This window comes from Dermacentor andersoni, chromosome 3 (assembly GCF_023375885.2).
Source record: "Dermacentor andersoni chromosome 3, qqDerAnde1_hic_scaffold, whole genome shotgun sequence".
In the NCBI taxonomy this organism is placed as follows: domain Eukaryota; kingdom Metazoa; phylum Arthropoda; class Arachnida; order Ixodida; family Ixodidae; genus Dermacentor; species Dermacentor andersoni.
Window position 1 is genome coordinate 185546616 of NC_092816.1, and position 20086 is coordinate 185566701.

At 47.8% G+C, this 20086-nt stretch overlaps 1 protein-coding gene across 1 annotated transcript in view; it reads left to right on the forward strand.

Moving 5' to 3' along the window:
- Positions 1-14628: 14628 nt before the first annotated feature.
- Positions 14629-20086, forward strand: part of LOC126524428 (meso-2,3-butanediol dehydrogenase-like) — a 47421-nt gene continuing 41963 nt past the window's right edge. Inside the window, exon 1 of the mRNA XM_072287362.1 lies at positions 14629-16707. Coding sequence (XP_072143463.1) covers positions 16671-16707 — 37 coding nt within the window. The 5' untranslated portion in view covers positions 14629-16670. The remainder of the gene's footprint in view (positions 16708-20086) is intronic.

Sequence of the window (20086 nt, forward strand, 5' to 3'; positions counted from 1 at the left end):
ATTTCATAAGTAGCAGCACCATTTTCCCCTATTATCGCGACACCTCCAGAGAGCCTACTCGCTTGCTCTCTATCACAACGAAATACTTTGTAGTTTTTTAAAATGTTCTTATGTTGTGGTCCTAATTTAGTCTCTTGTAAACATAAAGCCACAGGAGAAAATGAGTTTAAGATATCTTTTATGTCGCTGTAGTTTTTAATAAGTCCAAGACAATTCCAATGTACCAGGAACGCCATGTTTAATTATATTGTAGGGGTGTGACTATAAACAATTAGGTTCCTCGTGTTTGAGGACACGTTATTGGGGTTCTTTCTTTTTTTCAAGTGAGTTGTGCCTCCGCAGTTGCGGGGGCGGACTAGAAGTTGTCTGCATGGCCTCTCTTAGGCACTGCAGCTCCGCGACACCGCGGGTGGGCGTGTTTCAGGCCTCTCCCGTTGGGGAGAAACCTTCCGGGCGGCCGACTTGAGGGCCGGCGGGCTCTGTTTAGTAGGTGGCAGGACAGCTTGTGCTATCTCTGCCTTGGGCGTGGGTGGCTCTGCCGGAGGCCCGGTAACCGTAGCCTCAGCAGGTGCCGAAGGTTGGTGTGGCGCTACGCCCCGTCGCACCACATCGGCGAAGTTGCTTCTTCCATTGAAGGAGAATGTGTTTGTTAGCGCGATACGCCTTCTTGCTTCTTTGAATGAAATGTTTTCTTTGGTTTTCAACGTGATGATTTCTTTTTCTTTTTGCCAAGATGGACATGCCCTGGAGTACGCGGCATGTTCTCCTTCACAGTTTACGCAATGCGCTGCACCATCACAGTTTTCAGAAGTATGTTCTTTAGAAGCACATTTTGCACAAGTTCTGCGGCCCCGGCAACTCTGTGAGCCATGGCGGAACCTCTGACAATTAAAGCATCTGAGGGAGTTGGGAATGTAGTGCCTTACAGGTATCTTCAAGTAGCCGACTTCTATTTGTTCAGGAAGTGTGTTGCTGTTGAACGTGAGGATCAGGTGTTTTGTGTTGATTTCTTCGTTGTCCTTCCGGATTTTGATCCGGTGAACGTCTATGACATCTTGGTCTGCGAGCCCTTCAAGCATTTCTTGTTCTGTTAAGTGTACGAAGTATATTTCTGATATTACACCGCGCACAGTGTTGAGAGATCGGTGGGATGTAATGGAGACAGCGGTGTCCCCAATGGAGGCGAGGTTTGACAGTTTTGTGTGTTGCACATTGTCTCGAAGTTCGAGCAGCAAATCGCCATTAGGCATTTTTGAAAGCTTGTAGCCAGGGCCGAGGGCTTCTGTCAAGGACCTGGATACTGTGAATGGGGACAAGATTCTTGCTGGCTTTTCTTCTACTTCGCTATGTATTACGTGGTATTTTGAGAAGGTAACTTTTCTTTACTGAAAAAATTCACTTGTTTCGGTCCGCCCTCTTTTATAAGAGGGGCGATCATTTTGCGGGAAAGGAGGCGCCATAGGAAAAAATCGTATTGTTCAACCATGGTGCCAGCCGCCCACCATGGAGCCCAACGAGGGGACGCGACAGGAACATGCGAACAAGTCCTGCACACGCCAGCTGTACATCGAGACTATAACCTAATACGACATAACCAAGGTAGGTTAGCCCCACAAGGTTAACCCTTGCCACCTACGAAAAATTGAAGCGAATAGAAGATACAAGAAGACAGGACAGGTGTGAAAGAAGAGGGTACAGAAAAAGCGTGTGGAGGGAGAAGACAGGAAAAGGTGACTGCCGATTTCCCCTGGGAGGGTCAGTCCGGGGGTGCCGTCTACGTAAAGCGGAGGCCAAAGAGGTGTGTTGCCGCCACCGGGGGGCCGTAAAGGTCCAAACACCCGGCATCGGCTCAACCACCAGGATCCCCTTTTCCCCGGACACGGCTAAGCCACGCACGGTTAGACGCGGGAGAGTCCAACCCTCGTGTGCTCGGGTACGTGATGTCGCAAAACACCAAACGCCTGCTGACGCAGACGCCCCTGCGGGGCAAGCCTAAATAAGCTTTGGCGGTTTGTCTGCGCAGCCGCTACGTGCCGAGCGTTTATTCCGAGCCGCGAATAGATGGTCACACGGCGGCTTCTATTCTATATGCGTAAATGGGAAATTTAGTAGGGATCACAATAAGAGGAAGCTTTAGCTCGCACACAACTTAGACGCGACCTAATCAAATCCATGTAATTTGTAATAACGTTATTTTGACATAACCCCTTGGCCAATTTTAGTGAAATTTGTTGAATTTGAGAGAGAGAGTCCAATCGTCATAATTGTTGCAAGCGAAATTTCGGTTTAGGGCCTGAATTTTGTTCAAAAATTCTTCTAAAATTCGGAAGTTTGAAAAAAAAAATAACAGCACGTAGTTTACAACTTAATAGCTCTGTATCAAGAACAGATAATTCGGTTCTGTAAATGGCATCCATTAGATCATTCAAAGCGGACAAATTCTATATGTCAATTTATACCCTACTAGAATTTGTTGTTCTGCACAGGGGTTATGCAAAAGCTGTATTTCCATATTACCGAATTTTGCTGGATTCATGTCTAACATATCAATTTTATCCCCTTTAGATTTACTATCAGACGCAATTAACAGAATTGTGACAGAGATAGCAAGTTGTACACTTGATAGTTTCGTTTTCTGAATATTTTTGATGTCTGCCAAGTTTCTATAAAACATTCACGAACTAAATCAGAAATTCGAGACAAACAGTCACTAGACTTTAAGTTTTCTTTTAAATACAACAAACCTTGTCAACTTTGGTGCAGTGTTGCCGAGAAAAACGAATTCTCCTTTTACGTCTATTTAAATAGGAGGGCACGAGCTAAAATGTCCTCTTAAAGTTAAGGTCTGTTAACATCGAAATATTATGGCACTTGCAGCCTTTAAAGCGTATAAGATTGTTTGGTGCTTGCGAATCAGTTAATATCGGTGGCATGTTGCGTACGGCAGATGTCCCGTTATTTTAGTCCCATGGCGTAAATACTACATGGCTATGTGTGCTATTTGAGCTTTGTAGTAAAGTGCTTACTGTGGCAAAGTATCCTAGTGCAAGAGCAATACCGCCAAGCGAAACATGGCTAAACGCGTTTCGAAGCACGATTCGAAATTTGTTTGTTTGTTTGTTTGTTTGCTATGAAAGAAGTTCTGACATGTGGCTCACGCTCACATGTGAAAGCGAATCTGAGATGTGACTTATACCTTTATATTTGGGTACAAGCGTACATAACGTGAAGCTTTTCGGTGTTGTCGGAACATGTTGTATCAATAACTGCGTCTTAACTTATTCAAACGTGCACCATTATTATAAAAGAGGTTTTCCCCTGCCATGAAGGTTCCCCCCTCTCACTCTCCGCTCCCCGAAAATGGGTTTTCATTCAGTGGGAAGCATATATGTAGCGTAAGAAAGTTCTTTATCGTATAAAAACCAAAACGAGAAAGCAAGTAATGGGTTTTAACGGCCTGAAATAAATAATGATAAACGGGCCGGTGTACCGTGTCATTCAATTTTACGCATCTATAAAAAAGAAAGCATAAAAGAAGCTCCAAAATGCACGTAAATGGAGAGCAGCCTTGGCTCTATACTTCATTCGTCTGTTTTTCGGGCGTTTGCCGCCATTATTAGCATTTTTCCACGCAGTGTCATGAGGCAACACTTAGCAGATGTTTCATCCTTTAAGCTTCAGCCATGTAAATGGCTTCACCATACATTAGGATCGAAAGTTGGGTCAGTTGGCACAGTAACATAATTGTGTTACATGGCGAAAAGATGAAGTCGTAGATGAGATGCAAGGAAGAAGACTGGTGAGCGCTTGTCCTGTGTGTCTTGTTTACGTCTTTGTTCTTTGGAGCTGCAGCAAAATTATGTTAATCATACAACCAGGCTCAGTAATTCACTCAGACCAAAAGAGGAGCCTACTGCTTCTGTCTTAAAAAATTGGGACCCCACCGACGTGCGGATAGAGCATGGTAATTCCAGCTCTCACGGAACCTGTTATCGCTGTGAACAAAGAAAATAAAATCATTACTACATAACAAGCAATTACGTAGAGCAAATTGGCAGTGGTCTTAAATATAAGACCTGCTCTGCTTCCATTATCAGAGTGCAGCAGTCATGATAGTGTAGCAAGCATGTGACGCCCCCCAGGCATAATGTTCGTTCGCCGCCAGGCTCGGTGGCCTGCTAAAGCTCGGCAGGCAACATTGGTCACCGCACCGCAATAAACACCGGCGAGCACGGCTGCTCGCCGGTCAGTCATCGTTCAGCACCACCACGCTGCGGAGCGTCCGTCTAACGGAGGGTGCCTCGAGCCCTCCCTTGTTCACGAACTCGGGTGGATCGTGACACTGGTGACGAGGATGGCGACGAGCACCCACGGAGCGTCGCACGCCGCCGCGAGCGGCGAAACACCGCCCCCGTTGCTGCCGCCATGCCACTGTACGGAAGGCTCGAGCCGTTCGAGGGAGATGGGTCCGCCTGGCAAATTTACGAGGAGCAAGTCCACGTGTTCTTCCGGGCAAACGACACACCCGAGGCCAAACAGCGGGACATTTTGCTGGCCAGCTGCGGGACCCGCGTCTTCAGCCTCTTGCTCGACCTTCTCAAGCTAGCCACGCCGCACGTTAAGACGCTGGGTGAGCTGCTTGCCATACTGCGCTCGCATTTTAACCCAGCACCGTCCACACTAATGGAGCGTTTCCGCTTCAACAACTGGAGCCGCCAGGAAGGAGAGACGCTCGGGCAGTTCGTTGCTGCGCTACGAGGGTTAGCGAGTGCCTGCGCCTTCGGGGACCAACTGGACTCGCTGCTCCGGGACCGTTTCTTCTGCGGAATCAACAACCCCGCCATACAGAGCGACTCCTGGAGCTTCCCGACCTCTCGCTGGACGACGCCGTCAAGGCAGCGCTGGCAATGGAAGCTGCCGCCAAGGACGCCGGCGAGCTTTCCCGCGCGACTGGCTCACCATCGGCGGAAGCCGCGGTCAAGAAGTTGGCGACAAAGGGCAGTACCTGCGGTCGCTGCGGTGGTGCCCACTCTCCCTCACAGTGCCAGTTTTCTTAAGCACAATGCTTTACGTGCGGGAAAACTGGGCACCTTGCACGTGTATGCCGAAGGGGGAGAATGAACAGCAAACAGCAGCAGCAGCCTCATTCAAGCCCAGGTATCACACAAGCCCGCGGCCAGGGTAGCCGTCGCAAGGGTACGCGGCGGAGGCGTGCGGCAGCAAGCTCAAGTTCTTCCCCGGCCAGGCTCCACTTCGTGGCCGAAGACCCACCGATTTTCGACATGTGGCACACAGGCTTTGTACCGTCGTCTTTGCCGCCGTACATACTGACCGTCGAAATCTGCGGGCACCCCATTTCCATGGAGCTGGACACAGGGCCCAGCGTGTCGTTAATAGCCGGGAAACTCTTCAAGCGTAGTTTCGCCGCCGTGTCCGTCGAGGCTTCGGGCGTGATGCTGCGCAGCTCCTCCGGGCAACTCTCCCAGGTCCAGGGTCAGGCACAGGTCAGCGTTCGTTTTGGTGACAGGGAGGCAACCCTTCCCCTTTACTTAACGAAGGGGTCGTCGCCGACGCTGCTGGGCCGAAACTGGATTCATGCACTGGACATTCGTCTGCCAGAGTACCCGAAAGCCAGCCTGCATGTGGTGCAGAGCTGCCAAATCTGCCAGGAGCATCAGCGAACCTCGCCTCATGTGGAAAGCACCCCCTGGCCGTTTCCATAGAGACCCTGGTCCTGCCTTCATGTAGATTTTGGGGGACCCTTTAAGGGCCATTACTTCAGGGTGGTGGTGGACGCCTTTTCTCAGTGGGTGGAGGTTCTACCTGTCACCACTCCATCAGCAGGCGCGACCATTCCAGCGCTACGACAGGTCTTTGCCGCCCAGGTCTTGCCGGATGTCATCGTGTCCGACAATGGTCCTGCTGTCGCCAGCACAGAGTACCTGGCCTGGCTTACAAAAAACGGAATCCGCCGGATGATGGTTCCGCCGTACCACGCTGCTTCAAATGGTGCAGCCGAGCGGGTGGTGCAAACCATCAAAGACAAGCTCAAGAAGAGCAGGACTGGGGATTTCCGGACCCAGATTGCCCGGATACTGTTTCAGTACCGGACCACGCCCCACGATGTCACTGGCCGTGCCTCCTGTGAGCTCCTGCTGGGTCCGATGGTCATGACACCCTTGGACGTCTTGCATCCGGACATCCGATCCACAGTGCTCCTGAAGCAGCTGAAGCAGAAGCTAGCTGCTGACCAAGGGTGCCTTCCCGGGCCTTTGCCAGAGTCGAGAGCTCCAGTTTTCACCAGGAACTTCCGTCCTGGCCCACCCTGGTCTGCCGGACAGGTGGTGTCTCCTGCCAGCGCCTCATCGCTGCTCGTGCGCATGCCAGACGGGGCCATGTGGCACAGACACGCCGACGGTGTGAGGCCTCGCCTTGGGACCTGGCCAGATCCCTCGACTGCCATTCCTGAGTTCCAGCCCGCAGGAGGACTAGCGGCAGGACCAGTCGCTTCCAGCGGAGCACCACCCACCTCGGATGCGGCAACTGTAGCCAGTCGTGCGGCACCCGTTGGACCGCTGTCGAGCCCGGCACCACTCGCAAGGCCGACCACTACGAACCCTCCGGATGGAGCAAGGCTGGCTCAGGCAGTACCCGGCATTGCCACACCCGACCCATGAACACCGGTACCGGTGCCCAGGCGGAGTACACGACGGCGGAGGCCACCGGACCGTTACTCGCCTGGATAGCAGGCACCATCGACCTAGCTAGGGTGGAGGCAGAGCCTCGCATTTAAAACATTGACGTTTGTTTTTTCTTTAACAAACTGGGGGTAAGGTGGTGTAGCAAGCATGTGACGCCCCCCAGGTATAATGTTCGTTCGCCGCCAGGCTGGGTGGCCTGCTAAAGCTTGGCAGGCAACATTGGTCACCGCACCGCAATAAACACCGACGAGCACGGCTGTTCGCCGGTCAGTCATCGTTCAGCACCACCACGCTGCAGAGCGTCCGTCTAATGGAGGGTGCCTCGAGCCCTCCCTTGTTCACGAACCCGGGTGCATCGTGACAGATAGTATAAGTACTATCAATATGATCAAGGTCAAGTAAGCTTGATGATGTTTTGAGAAAGCACAAAAAATTTACTATCCCGTATTCAACTCTAAGCGGCGGAGGCCCCTTTTATGATTGGTAAAGTTTTTGTTTTATTTTATTTATGTCATACTGCAGACCAAGTTCAGGTCCAAGCAGGGTGGTTAAACAAAACAACAATACAATGCATTATTCAATCAAGCAGGGTGGTAAGACACAAGAATAGTACAATGAATCAATCAATTTATTATCTTCGATTATCAATGAAGGTTATTATATAAGTTGTACTTCTGCATTAGTGAATAACGATATGTTTGTTTATCATACAGGTAGATCTTATGTCTTCGTATTATTTATCTTCTGTTGCTTATTCGAGGTATGGAGATCTAGTACTATGATGCCATTTTTTTATCTCTTTTCTGAAGAGAGAAAGAAGTTGGAAGTGTCTTTGGACCGATGATTGCCGCATCAAGGCGAGGGAAACGGATGTTAGCCGGGCGTGTGTCATCGGATGGTGGTGGTGGTGGTGGTGATGTTGAAGCAGGCGGGGTTAGCCTGGCATACATAGCCGGCAATTGTTCCGCCAGATCCTCCTTCGAGTTGAGATCAGGGGGTGTGTCACCAGGTGTCGATGAGCCCCGTGTCTCGCAGGAAGGCTATCAGCAGTCGTTGCGCTCTCTTCCTGAATGCCGCGGGCCCTCCGGGGAAAACAACGTCTTCAAAGGTCCTGTGCGTGAGACCGCTTTTTTGCAGGTTGTCGACCAACGCTTTTCTTTCTGTGTCAAACTGTGGCCATAGCCAAATGAAATGTTCGATGTCACCAATGTCACCACAGAAAACACAGAGTGGGGAAGCGCGAAGCCCAGTCTTGAATAACCAAGCTGGGGTGTATGCGGAGTCGGTCCTGATGCGGTATAAAAGCGTCGCTTGTTCGCGTGTAAATCCATGAGTCACACAGGATTCGTGTGGATTCTTGTTCATCTGTCTAAAGTGAAGGCGGATTGCATCCTTAGGGTTCTGAAAAGCTTTTGGAGCTTTCACTTTTGGGACACATGTCAGCGCTAGGCGTGCAAGGGCGTCAGCTTCCTCGTTTCCATCAATTCCTACGCGTGATGGAATCCACTGAAACGTTATGTTAAATACTTTGCTCGTTAGGTCGTCAATCAGTGCCAGAGACTGCCTTGTAAATTTCTCTAGAGGTAGGCCCCGATGTAATCTTTGTAATGCTGACTTGGAATCCGTCAGCACCACGACATCTCGTGCAGAAAAGGCACGTAGTTTCCGCAAAGCTGCGGTGATTGCGGCACTTTCTACTGTTGTAGAGGAAACTACGCGATCCAGTCGGCCAGACCATGACACATCAAGGGATGGTATGCAGAATGCCGCTGCACCGCTATCTGTTTGTGCGCACACCGAACCGTCTGTGTGCACTTGTAGATGGCTTTGAAACACAGCGCTCAAGTGGTCCAGCACAATAAACTTGGCTTCGGCAGTTGAAATGGTGCGTTTCGTCGGTAGGTGGGGTACATTGAGGCTGCAGGTAACATCCGGAAAAGACCATGGCGGGTCAAGGCGACTTCGTTTAGGCCATTCCAATCCTAAAAATCGGAAGGTGTTCAGCGCCGCATGGAAATGTGAGCGAGTTCTTGATCTTAGCCGCCGGAGAAGCGCCGTGCCTGCGCGTGACTCGCCCAGCCTTAATAGCTGCGTCAGCAAGGCCTGAGATGCCAAGAGGCGGAGTGGAAGAGACTCTGCCTCATTAGTGACTTTCTTGTTTGAAGCCGCCGTTGGAACTCCCATCGCCAAGCGAAGTCCCTTTCTGTGCACTGCCTCCAGGCGCTCGAATTGACTCGATGACGGTGATATCAGAGGGAGCTGATAGAGAATGCGGCTTGTTATCAGTGCAGCGTTCAGTTTAAGCATGGATATAGGATTGTTTCCCCAACGTACACCTGCCAATCGACGAAGTGCGTTGATTCTTTGCACTGATGCAGCCACAACACTTTCGACCGCACCACGCCATAGAAGCTTGTTGTCGATGGTGACGCCCAGGAATCGAACATGAGTTGCACGAAGAATCGAATGCCCTCTGATATTCAGCGTCAGACGTGTTGACTTGCGTCTCGCTCCCGGGAAAAGCATGAAGGCTGATTTTTCTGCTGATAAGGATAGGCCAAGCGTCGATAAGTGGCGATCGATAGTGGAGATTGCGGCCTGGGCTATCCGGGCCAAACGTTTGTGTTGGTACCCCGAGATCCAAATGCAGATGTCATCTGCGTAGATGGACATTCTAACTGCCGCCCGACCTACTTTCAGGGCATCTGGAAGGCTGGCCATGGCAACGTTAAAAAGCAAGGGGGATAGGACACTTCCTTGTGGGACGCCGAGGGAAATGCGTCGCTCGACACTCATTATACTTCCCAGCTTAACTTGTACACATCGATCACTGAGAAATTCATGGACGAATTGAAGAGCATTTCCCGAGACGCCCATGGCTCGGAGTCCGTTGATGATGCCTGTATGAAGCACACAGTCGTATGCCTTGGCAACGTCCATAAAGATGGCGAGTGTGGAAAGGCCGTCTACGCGATGGTGCTCGATATGGCTTAGTAGATCCAAGACACTGTCCTGGGCACTCAACCGTGGACGAAATCCGGTCATACATGATGGCAGTCTATTTCCTTGCTCAAGATACCATGTTAACCTCGTACATATTAGTCTTTCCATCAACTTTGATACGCATGATGTTAGCGATACTGGCCGATATGAGGTGAGGTTTGCAGGATCCTTTACGGACTTGAGCACTGGCACCACCCATGCTGTCTTCCACGCTTCTGGGATCTCTCCTGTGCTCCAGACGTGATTAAATATGTCCAGAAGTGCTCGTTTTCGTTCATATGGCAGATTTGTCAGCATCTGATTGCTGATCGAATCGGGACCCACAGCACAGCGTCTTCTTAATTTGCTAAGCGCCAAATCCAACTCACGAAAGGTGAACGGCGTATCCATGGTATGAAATGCTTCAGATAACAGAGGGTTCGATACTCCTGCTGATCTGCCAGATGTGTATACGTCTGCAAAATCTTCTGCAAGGGTTTGCAAATCTTTTCCTTGCTTTAAAGCAAGCGCTTCGAATGGCCTGTGTAGGCGAATCTTTCCGGATAGGCTATTCATTACTCCCCATATCCTTGTCATGGGAGTAAACGCCGATAAACTCTCACAGAAAGCAGCCCATTGAACTCGTCTTAATCTTTTTGTGTGACGACGGATGACAGCGTTTATCCTGTTGTATTCAGTTTTCGCAGATGGATTTCCCGTTTTTCTCATTAGTTTTCGCTCCGCTCTCCTACGCGCTGCGCAGAGGTTCTTTAGTTTCAAATCAGGAGTAGGGAAATGATCTGGCAGTTTCAACATTGAGGTAGCCACTCTTTTGCTCCGCAGCATATCTGCGAACAGCTCACCAGGGGATTCGTCCAACGCTTCTCTGTATGTGTCCCAGCGGGTCACAGCACAGAATTGTCGCCCAGCAGTGTGAAATCCGGTGATGTTGGTGAAGATCGGAAAGTGGTCACCGCCCATCCTGTCTGGGGCCGTTGTTGACGATACGACAAGGTCTGTAGAATGGAACACGAGGTCTATGGCACTCCATGAATCTGGTGGTCTGAAGAAAGTCGGTTTGCCATCGTTCGCGATACACAAGTCAGCAGCTTCCGCGGCTGTGACTAGTTCCTTGCCTCGGGAATCTGCAGTCTTATCTCCCCAAAGCGAATGATGTGCGTTAAAGTCCCCACAGATTATTATAGGAGAGGGGCAACGAATGCAAAGGTCCTTTATGAACGCCTCCATGGAGACCTTCCTGCGCGGACTTATATACACCGACACCACACTGAGTTTTCGTTTTCCTAGGCACACTTGCACAGCGGCGACTTCCAAGAAGGTAGAACAAAGGTCTTGCACTGGTAAGGTGACGTGAGGTATTTCTCGCCTGATGTATATCATCGCACTTCCATTTGCAAATGATGGTATACTCGGATTTCCATGTCTGATGTACCCTGCGATCGTCCTTCCGTTTGGGAGACCGGCCTCCGAGAGGGCTAGAATTGGTAGAGGTATGTCTCGAAGGAACAGGCTGAGTTCAGAAAGACGGTGTAGAATACCGGCGCAGTTCCATTGCATTATTAAGGGCACTTTTGGACGACGGAATTGACCAAGTGGGCGAAACATTGCCATTATGCTACTGAGTGTATGTGGAAGTGGAGCAGAGTATTACTGACTCAAGAGCCAGCACTGCTTCCAGCATATCCTTCGTTGAACTAGCAGGCATCTTCGCGACGTGGGAACGTAGTGCCGTGAGCAAAGCGTGTATCACATGCTGGCAGTTTTCCTGCTGACTGTTGCCAAGTGGTACTTGAGGTCGGTTTACTGCGGCCGCATAGGTGCGCTTTTCGGACTATTTTCGAACAGGTTTCTCAGCCGCTGTGACCGTTTGCGTTGACTCAATAACTTCGTTTATCGGTGTGAGACGCGGGAAATGAGATGCGTACTCTGTTTCCAGACCAGTTAGTTGTGGCGCTCTGGACGTCTTCGTCGTGTTCGATGGTGCGCTTGCACTCTTTGGACCCAGAACAAACATCTTATTTCTTCGCTGAGCAGCTGTCCGCGCCGGGCATCGACCGTAGCTAGCAGGATGGTCACCGCCGCAATTCGCACACACAAAGTTGTCTTTACTTGCACACGTCTTAATGTCATGAGGTCCCCCACAGCGCTTGCACCTCTGTTCTCCACGACAGTACTTAGCGATATGTCCGAAGCGCTGACTCTTAAAACAGCGTGGTGGTGTCTCCACGTAGTCGACAAGCTCGTGTCTGGTGAAACCAAGGTTGATCTTCTCCGGGCGTTCAGAATTTGGAGCAAATGTGAGAACCACCGAGTTAGTGCGCCTTGACTCCCATTCAGATGACGAGGTTTGGACCCTACGGATGATTCTTCTTGCATGGAATACTCCCTGAGGTCTCAGGTAGGTGAGCAGCTCCTCATCTGAGTACCATTTAGGGACTCCTCTAACAATGCACGTGTTTTTCATATAACTGTGTGGGACACGGGCAGATATGACTATGCCACCGATATTCTTGGTCTCTAGAAGGACGTTGGCTTGTCCTTCTGTCTCTACATTTAAGAGCAGTGCTCCCTGTGCTGTGAAGTGGCTCTTCACTGGTGCTCCACCGAGAATCGTTTCAAGCTGAGAATACAGGACAATAGGGTTTACTTGCCTTAAATCATCTCTTTCAGATGTTGCAGTGATTAACACTGGAATGCCCTCCGCCCTGTCTTTACGATGGCGCACAATTCGGAAACCACCCTCGTCCATCTCTAGGTCTGAAGCGTTCGCTACGTTGTCGTCATCGATGATAGTTGACTCGTCTTCACATTCACCAGTGTCTTGTCGCTTGCAGTCAGGCTGGCTTGTACAAACCAGCTGGCGTTTCTGACCCGGTGTCAGCCCTTGGGAGGTCATGGCGGGGTGCTCGTCGGTGCCAGCTTGGTTCCTTCTAGCACCTTGTGAGGCGGCGGGTGGCGCAGCACCCGTCGGTCTCCGATACGGAAGGTACCTTTTCGAGTCGACAGACGTCTTGAACAGTTCTGATCAGTAATATTACCAGAAAATAACGATAAATGTAGGCAGAGCTACTCAGACAGGCTAGCAGCAGGTTCTTCGTCTTCTTCGTCTTCTCCCGTTCTGTGTCATTGGAACGTTCTGTGTCATTGGAACCGCAAGGGACCGGTCTAAAATTTGCTAGTTGGGTGTAACCATGTTTCACTTGGCTTGATAATGGTCTATGTTGCATCTGAAATAAAACCGTTTGTGTCAGTTAAAAAGCCGGAATTGATGTTCTTCCATCAACATGTTCGATCACTTCCAAATAAAATAGACGACTTGACCTTGCTAATCGACACCTTCGGAGTACCGTTTGCAGCAATAATGTGAACTGAAACTTGGTTGACGCCCACATCGCACATGTTTCAGCCTCCTTCCGAAGTCGTAACCTTCCGAAGTCGTAAGGTTAAGCGTGGGGGTGGTGTCGCGCTTTTGCTCAGGCATGATATTGTGGCTAAGGCCGTAGGTGAATTCACTGATATAACTTCCGACTACGAGGTGTTAACAATGCAGACTCATAACAATATGTTTTTCGTTGGGTACAGACCGCCATCAGGTGACGCCACCCGATTTCTTGTGGTTCTTGAAAAACATTTCAGTAATACATTAGAAGAGAACATCAATCTAATCTTAGGCGGTGACGTCACAATAAACATGCTTTCGTCTGCTATGCTACAAAAGAATTTTCAATCTTTTACCACAACTTATGATTTTTCAAACACAGTATCTACTGCAACGCTCGTGAATAGTTAAGGTGCATCCCTGTTAGATGTATTCATTTCAAACAATATTGATTCATTAAAGGCCGAACTTGTGTATACTGATATAAGTGATCACCTGTGTATTTTATTACTAGTAAATAGAGTTCACTTCATTGCTAATAAAACTAAAGCGCCCGTCTTTATTCAGTCCATTACTTCATCAAATCTTGAAGCATTTCACCAATGTATTACTCGTGTAGCCTCGAACAGCGTTTACCGAGCAGGATATAGTGACACGGCGTACACTGGTTTTATGAGCACTTTCAAAACTGTTTACCATGAACACTTCCCCATGAAAAAAAATGGCACGGCCATCCAAAGCACGAAAACCTTGGCTAACACCTGCGCTTCTTGGTATGGTTAAACGCAAACATGCCCTGAATGCTTGAGTTGTGAAATCTAGTGAAATCTAGAGAGCCAGCCCTGCCCAGGGAGTTTAAGAAATATAGAAATAATCTCGCAAATCAGCTTAGCACTGCTAAGGATGCTTATTTCGTGGAAATTTTTAGTGACCCAGCCAATAAAAAAAAGTGATGTAATCTGGCGCAACTTGAATGCTTTGTTAAAGCCTAATTCAATTTCAGCTGTTCCAGATGTTTTTTGTCCTAACGGGCAGAAACTTTCCGGAAATGCTATAAAAACGCGTTGAATGAAATCTTCTCATTAAAACCTCAGTTAAATGACATTGAAGGCCTCAAGAGCTATACTCAGTTCCTGCCTGTAAACGCGTTTAGTAACACTCTAATCCTTGCCTCAACTAGTACTTAGAAGCCTTTTCTTGCTTCAGCGATATAGATAACCGCCGGTCCCTGGATGCCGATGGTATGCCTATTCGCCCCATAAAGTATGCGCTTGATATTATATGACCTGTTCTTACCCATATTTATAACTTAATATTATCTACAGCTGTATTCCCTAAACAAAGGCAGACTTCATGTGTTGTTCCAGTCTTCAAGCATGATGATAAGGGGGCATTAAACAACTATCGACCTATTTCGATAATTCCAGTGTTTTCAAAAAGTATTGAAAAAATATTGCATATCAGATTTCTATCATTTTGTAATCACCACAAACTGTATCAAGACTTTCAACACGGGTTTAGGTAGCATCGCTCTAGCGAAGCAGCCCTCTTGAATCAAAAAGAAAGAATTACAGGTGCATACAGTCGTAATCAAATGGCATTAGGTATATACGTCGATTTTTCCAAGGCATTTGACTTAATTGATCATACCATCATTCTTAGCAAATTAGAAAACTGTGGTGTGCGTGGAACAGTGCATGCGCTTTCAGAATCCTATCTTTCAAACGGGGCACAATTTGGGGATACAAACAATGAAACATCTGCAAGGAAGCCGGTCGTTGTTGGTCTGCCACAGGGAAGCATTCTAGGGCACTCTTATTTTTCAGTTAGAAAAATACAATGTACACTGCACAGACAACGCAACATCCGTCTTGTAGGCTGATGACACGACAGTTCTTATTAGAGGGAATTTGGAAACTGAGATGGAAGTGAAGGCTAACAAAACGCTGTCTGACCTAGATGCCTCGGCCTCGGTGATTTAAAAAAAAATGAACCCTTTAAAAACACAAGTTATTTTCTACACTCCTAAAGGAAAAACGCTGACAAAGAAGTTGAATTTCTTTCTGGCCTCTCAGCAGTTAGAGTTTCTCGATACTGTTAAAACCCTTGGAGTATATATTTTTCAAGCACCTTGCATGGAATGTACATGTTTAAAACCTCCATTCCAAGATGTCATCTGCCATAGGTGTCCTTCCACGTACGCGATGTATTCTTCCTACCAAGGTGAAGATACTGTGGTGTACTACTGGTGTAACAAATGTGCGCAAGCTGCATTTGCTGCAGAAAAGAGCCAAGCGACATATTGTTGCTGTACATTGCTGTACATTATGCTTCTTCTACAAAACTTTTTTTACGAAGTACGAAATTTTTCAAGTGTCCTGGTTATATAATTATAGGCTGATGTTGTGTTATAAAGCTTTTCTTAAGTATGGCACCGATACCATAATTATTCTTGCTAAGTGAAAAGCAAACACAAGTGTTCTTCCAAGCAGGCACAAAGAAATGTGGACTGTGCCCACCCCTAGAACTACTTATGATGAACAATCTTTGTTCTACAAGCTACCTTCCCTTCTAAAGTTATGAAACCATGAAGGTCTTGATCCTTCGTGTAATCAAAGTTGTCTTCTTAAACGCTGCGCGCAGTCTCTTTATTTTCAGGACTAGTACATCCTTTCGATTTTTTTTTCGTGCCTCCTTGTCGATCGCTGCTTCTCATGTTCATGCAATTTCAAGCCTACGCAAATGGCTTCTATTCTTTCGTGCCTTGCTACAAAATTTTGTTACTCGATGTTATGTAATATTCGTCGATTTATTTGAACTCTTTGTGCAAGACTGACCGTCATCCTGCTGTTTTACCAACTGTAATGGGGTCGGGACCTCGCCACGCTGCTCAAGCTTTTAGTCCGTACTCCTCCTACCCAAAGGAAATAAATTTGGATTGATTTATGCCTCATAAACGTTATCACTGCGGTGAGTGCATTTTTTAAAACAACATTTATGAAGCAGTTGTTGATGGCCTTGGATCCTAGCAACGGACGAGGAAGAGGTGTGCGGGGACTATGATAATCATTAGAAATCACATAATGGCGTGACGCCTGAACACTCGGTCCACCATTTGTTCTATAATTCGGGAATGTTATGCGCAAAAAACCATGACATCATTATCAGCGACGGCGTAATCGGGTACACAGGTATAATTGTGACCTCCCGGGGTCACTTAACGTAAATCTAGGTACAGGAGCCTTTTCGAAAATTTCGTCTCCATACCCGTCGATTTCTACGTAATGAATACACACCATTGAAAAGGTCACGAGCGAGCAAATGATGTGAGCCCTTCTCTAGCCGTCTGTGTTCACCACTTAACGGATGGTGACGGCCGCCATTGCTCAAAAAGAATGGAAGATGTTGCGCAACGACGCGGATTTCCGTGTAGGCGATGCAGCAGGAAAGGAGGACGCTGCCGGGTCCGGGGCGGCCCATGATTTGTGGCTGTTGCGAGCTTCAGTTTACGCCACAAGGCCGTGCTGTCCGCTTCACTTCGTCCGCGGAGCCGCCGTACCGAGCGACTCCCTGAAGTCGAACTCACCATGCCTGACCTGAAAGGAAAAGTTGCCATAATAACTGGTAAGTTCTTGGCACTTTCGGGCTTTGCCAATCTTGCATTACTGTACGCGACGTTCTGCACCCTTTTAAAGGTTTTCACGCGGAAGCGAATGCTGTGCTTCACGTTGGAAAACAAAATTTACTCTGGAATTTCGCGTGCCAGAACCTGGATCTTTTGATGAGGCAGATTGTACCGGGTTCCTCCGCATGTTTTTTTTTTTTATTCCCAGGGTTCCTTAACGTGCACATAAATTACTTCAATACGTGTTATTGCTTTTCGCTTGTATCACACTGCAGCCGCTGCAGCCGGTACAGAACCCACGATTTCTAACTCAGCAGCGCTATGCTGCCACGGTTAATAACGTTAAAAAGTCCCTCATGGTGCGAGACAGTTTTGTTTTCTGAAAATTGTCATACGCGAAAACGTCGAGCAAGAGCAGCACCATCGCGTGGCTTGTATATGTCCTAAGGTTTTGTTATTTTGTAGCGACAATTTTACCTTTGAGTAGAAAACGAAAGGTAGTCTATGTAGCACACAACTCCATGCATTCACTTCAACTTCGATAGCGAATAGCGAGATTTAGCTTTGGTATATAGAGTGCAATTTCTGATACAATACTACGAAGTGGATGACTCTCAGGAAGACGGTTACAGCGCATTTTCTGTGAGTTGTCGTGTGTCGCAGACAACTTTGTTTCTGTCTTAGATAAGATTGTGCTTGATTTGAAACGCGCATAGCGTAAAAAGCATACTGCCGAATTAATCTATAAGGGAATATCTAATTAGTTTTAGGAAGCTTGCTACGCACGTCGCAGCCCGCTGTCACTACGAGCCCGATAGGCGCGAAGTTAAGACACTGACACTCTTATTTTTTTATGCGATCAAGCTTGTTGCTACATACTTCTGATTTGTCTGTACATTTTGCGCTCATGGTGTACACAGGTCCCCATAAATTGAAAGAAAATGTCTTTTTCTATAATTAGCGGCAGGCTTCATTTCATACATTTGGTTTGTACAACTAGTTTTTGAGGGATAAACTCGGCGAATTCGCGCAAGCCGGAATTTGGAATAACACATCCATAAACATAACTAAATGTGTACTGCAAAATATATTGGCGTTCTCAGTAACCTGTCACAAAACAAGTTCCCTTGCTCATTTCCTGGGAAAGCAATTGTTGTAACGCCATTGGATAAGTATTTGTAGGGGATACATGAATGAGATGGAAGTATCAAGATGTTTGTTGGCCGCATATCAGTTCATTGCATATTGGCATGTATTTCGTAGTTCGAACAGAATTGACCAAGTGAATTATTACAGTAGTATAAAAAAAAGGAAATTTGGAACTTATGTGCGGATACTTTTAAAATATTTATAGTTTGACGGCTTTATGAAAGAATGCTTTTCAGCAAACGTAATAAGCGCGGTCTTCCATAGGTGAGCTTTCCCATTGTTTAGTAGAAAATAAGTGAAAAAAAAGTGGTGTGTTCCGAGCTGTTGTGCAGACCATGGGCCCTATAACGTAAAACTATTCCAATATGTTTCTATTCCAATCTCCTGACGTCAAATTTGCGTAACCACCGACGCAAGCACCGGGCGGTCACCCGCAGGGTTGTCTGAACAGACCAATCAAACGCTCTCCTCGTTCATAGGAGGTCACTTTTGTTTGCTTGAAAAACGAATAACATTGTCTACACTGAGCGGGTTGTCGTTTCTAATTGGCTGAGAAGAGGCGAGGAGAACGCTCAAGCGGAGACGGATTCACTGGGGCAGAGCCAGTGCACTGAAAATCGATAACCGGATGAAGAGGGTGGTGCCGGCGTCTACGATTGGTCGGCTTTCCCTTACTTAGTTTGTGTTTGTGCATGCAACAAAAGCTTAAGAATGACGCTAAATCTGACCCTCAGCAAAGAAGAGTTGGCAGAATGAGGTGTTAAACATACCGAAAGTGCTCTAAAACGTTACTCGGCCACGCGAGTAGTTTTATTATACGCAAATACACCCATGCTCTCCGGCAGGTGCGAGTAGCCAGCGTCTCAGCGATTGGCGGCAGCCATCTTTTATTCCTTTCGGAACGGGGCAGCCTGCTGCTATTCCGAAGAAAATTCAGTTTTGTTCGGCATATTAATGCATTTTTATCGCGTACACGCCACTTTGACGCGGTGAGTTTGTGCGGTTTTGTGACGTCGCGTGACAGGCAGGTGAAGTGGGTGCAGCCCAAAAACTTTTTACCAATAGCCCAGGGCTAATGGCGAAAAGTGGTCGAATCAGAAATAACTGTTTTTCTTTTTTCTGTCAAATCATGCATAATCAGTGTGTACATATCATATCAGATGGGGAAGTATCGCGGTTTTCGTGACGTCGCGTGACAGACAGGTGAAGTGGGGGTGGTCGAAAAAAGTTTTTGACGAATACTGGAGGGCTGATAGCAGAAAAGGAATAGAAAAGTTTGGAATAGTTTTACGTTATAGCGCCCCATGTGAATGACGATTGACTCTTTTCTTCACATACGCTCTGTGAACATTGCGGCGGGTCGCTTCGAGTCCAATTAAAGTTCCTTGTGCCTACGGTATCAAGGTTAACCATAACTCTCGTCTCGTGAATGAAATTGCATGATATTTGCCCATAAAGCGAACTTATAATAATTCCATGTGGCCCACCCCATCCTTCCTTGGATTCCAATTGTTCCTTGAACGCTGCCTTCTTGAAAATTTCATAAGGGACTCACTCTCAGCAGAGTGCATTGGCTTCTTTCAAGAGAGCGGCTACACCTGAAGGTCATTCTTTGCACACGTGCCGCGCATGAGCAACATGCGCATGTATACTATTATAATCCGCAAGAGCGCAGTACGTGTGAAGTTAGTGGCAGCGTCTAAAGCTAATAGGCGTGGGGCCCTCATAGCACCTTTGACTCTGGATTCGTTCCACGCGCACAACTTCCTCGTTGCAGGCGTTCTTAAAGAGGGGTCGACCTGGATGTCGCTACAAATGTAGCTTCTGTTTTTTCCTCAAGGCCGCGTTCCGCCAGCAGCCAGAAGCGTGTTGGCCGTGAGCCAAGCACGAAAAGCGTCGTCTTTGTTCGGTCGCGCTTCGACGCACTCAATAATTCTATGTCGTTTGCTAATCACCAACGGGCACGCATGGCCCGGTTGCTGCTCACGCAATGGCATATCGCAATGCCGCACAAGTCGCCTAACACATTGCTTGCGCCGTGTTGCTGCAACCAAAAAGATGTCCTCGTGCCGCCTAAAAAAAATCTGTCGATTCCTATGGAATACATGAAATAGAACTGAACCGTGACAAAGGAAGGCACACGGGAAGCCCACTAAGTCGCGGATCCAGCACTATGGCATTTTAGGTGGGCTTCACCCACTTAGTACAATCCGCCTGACGAAAAATATG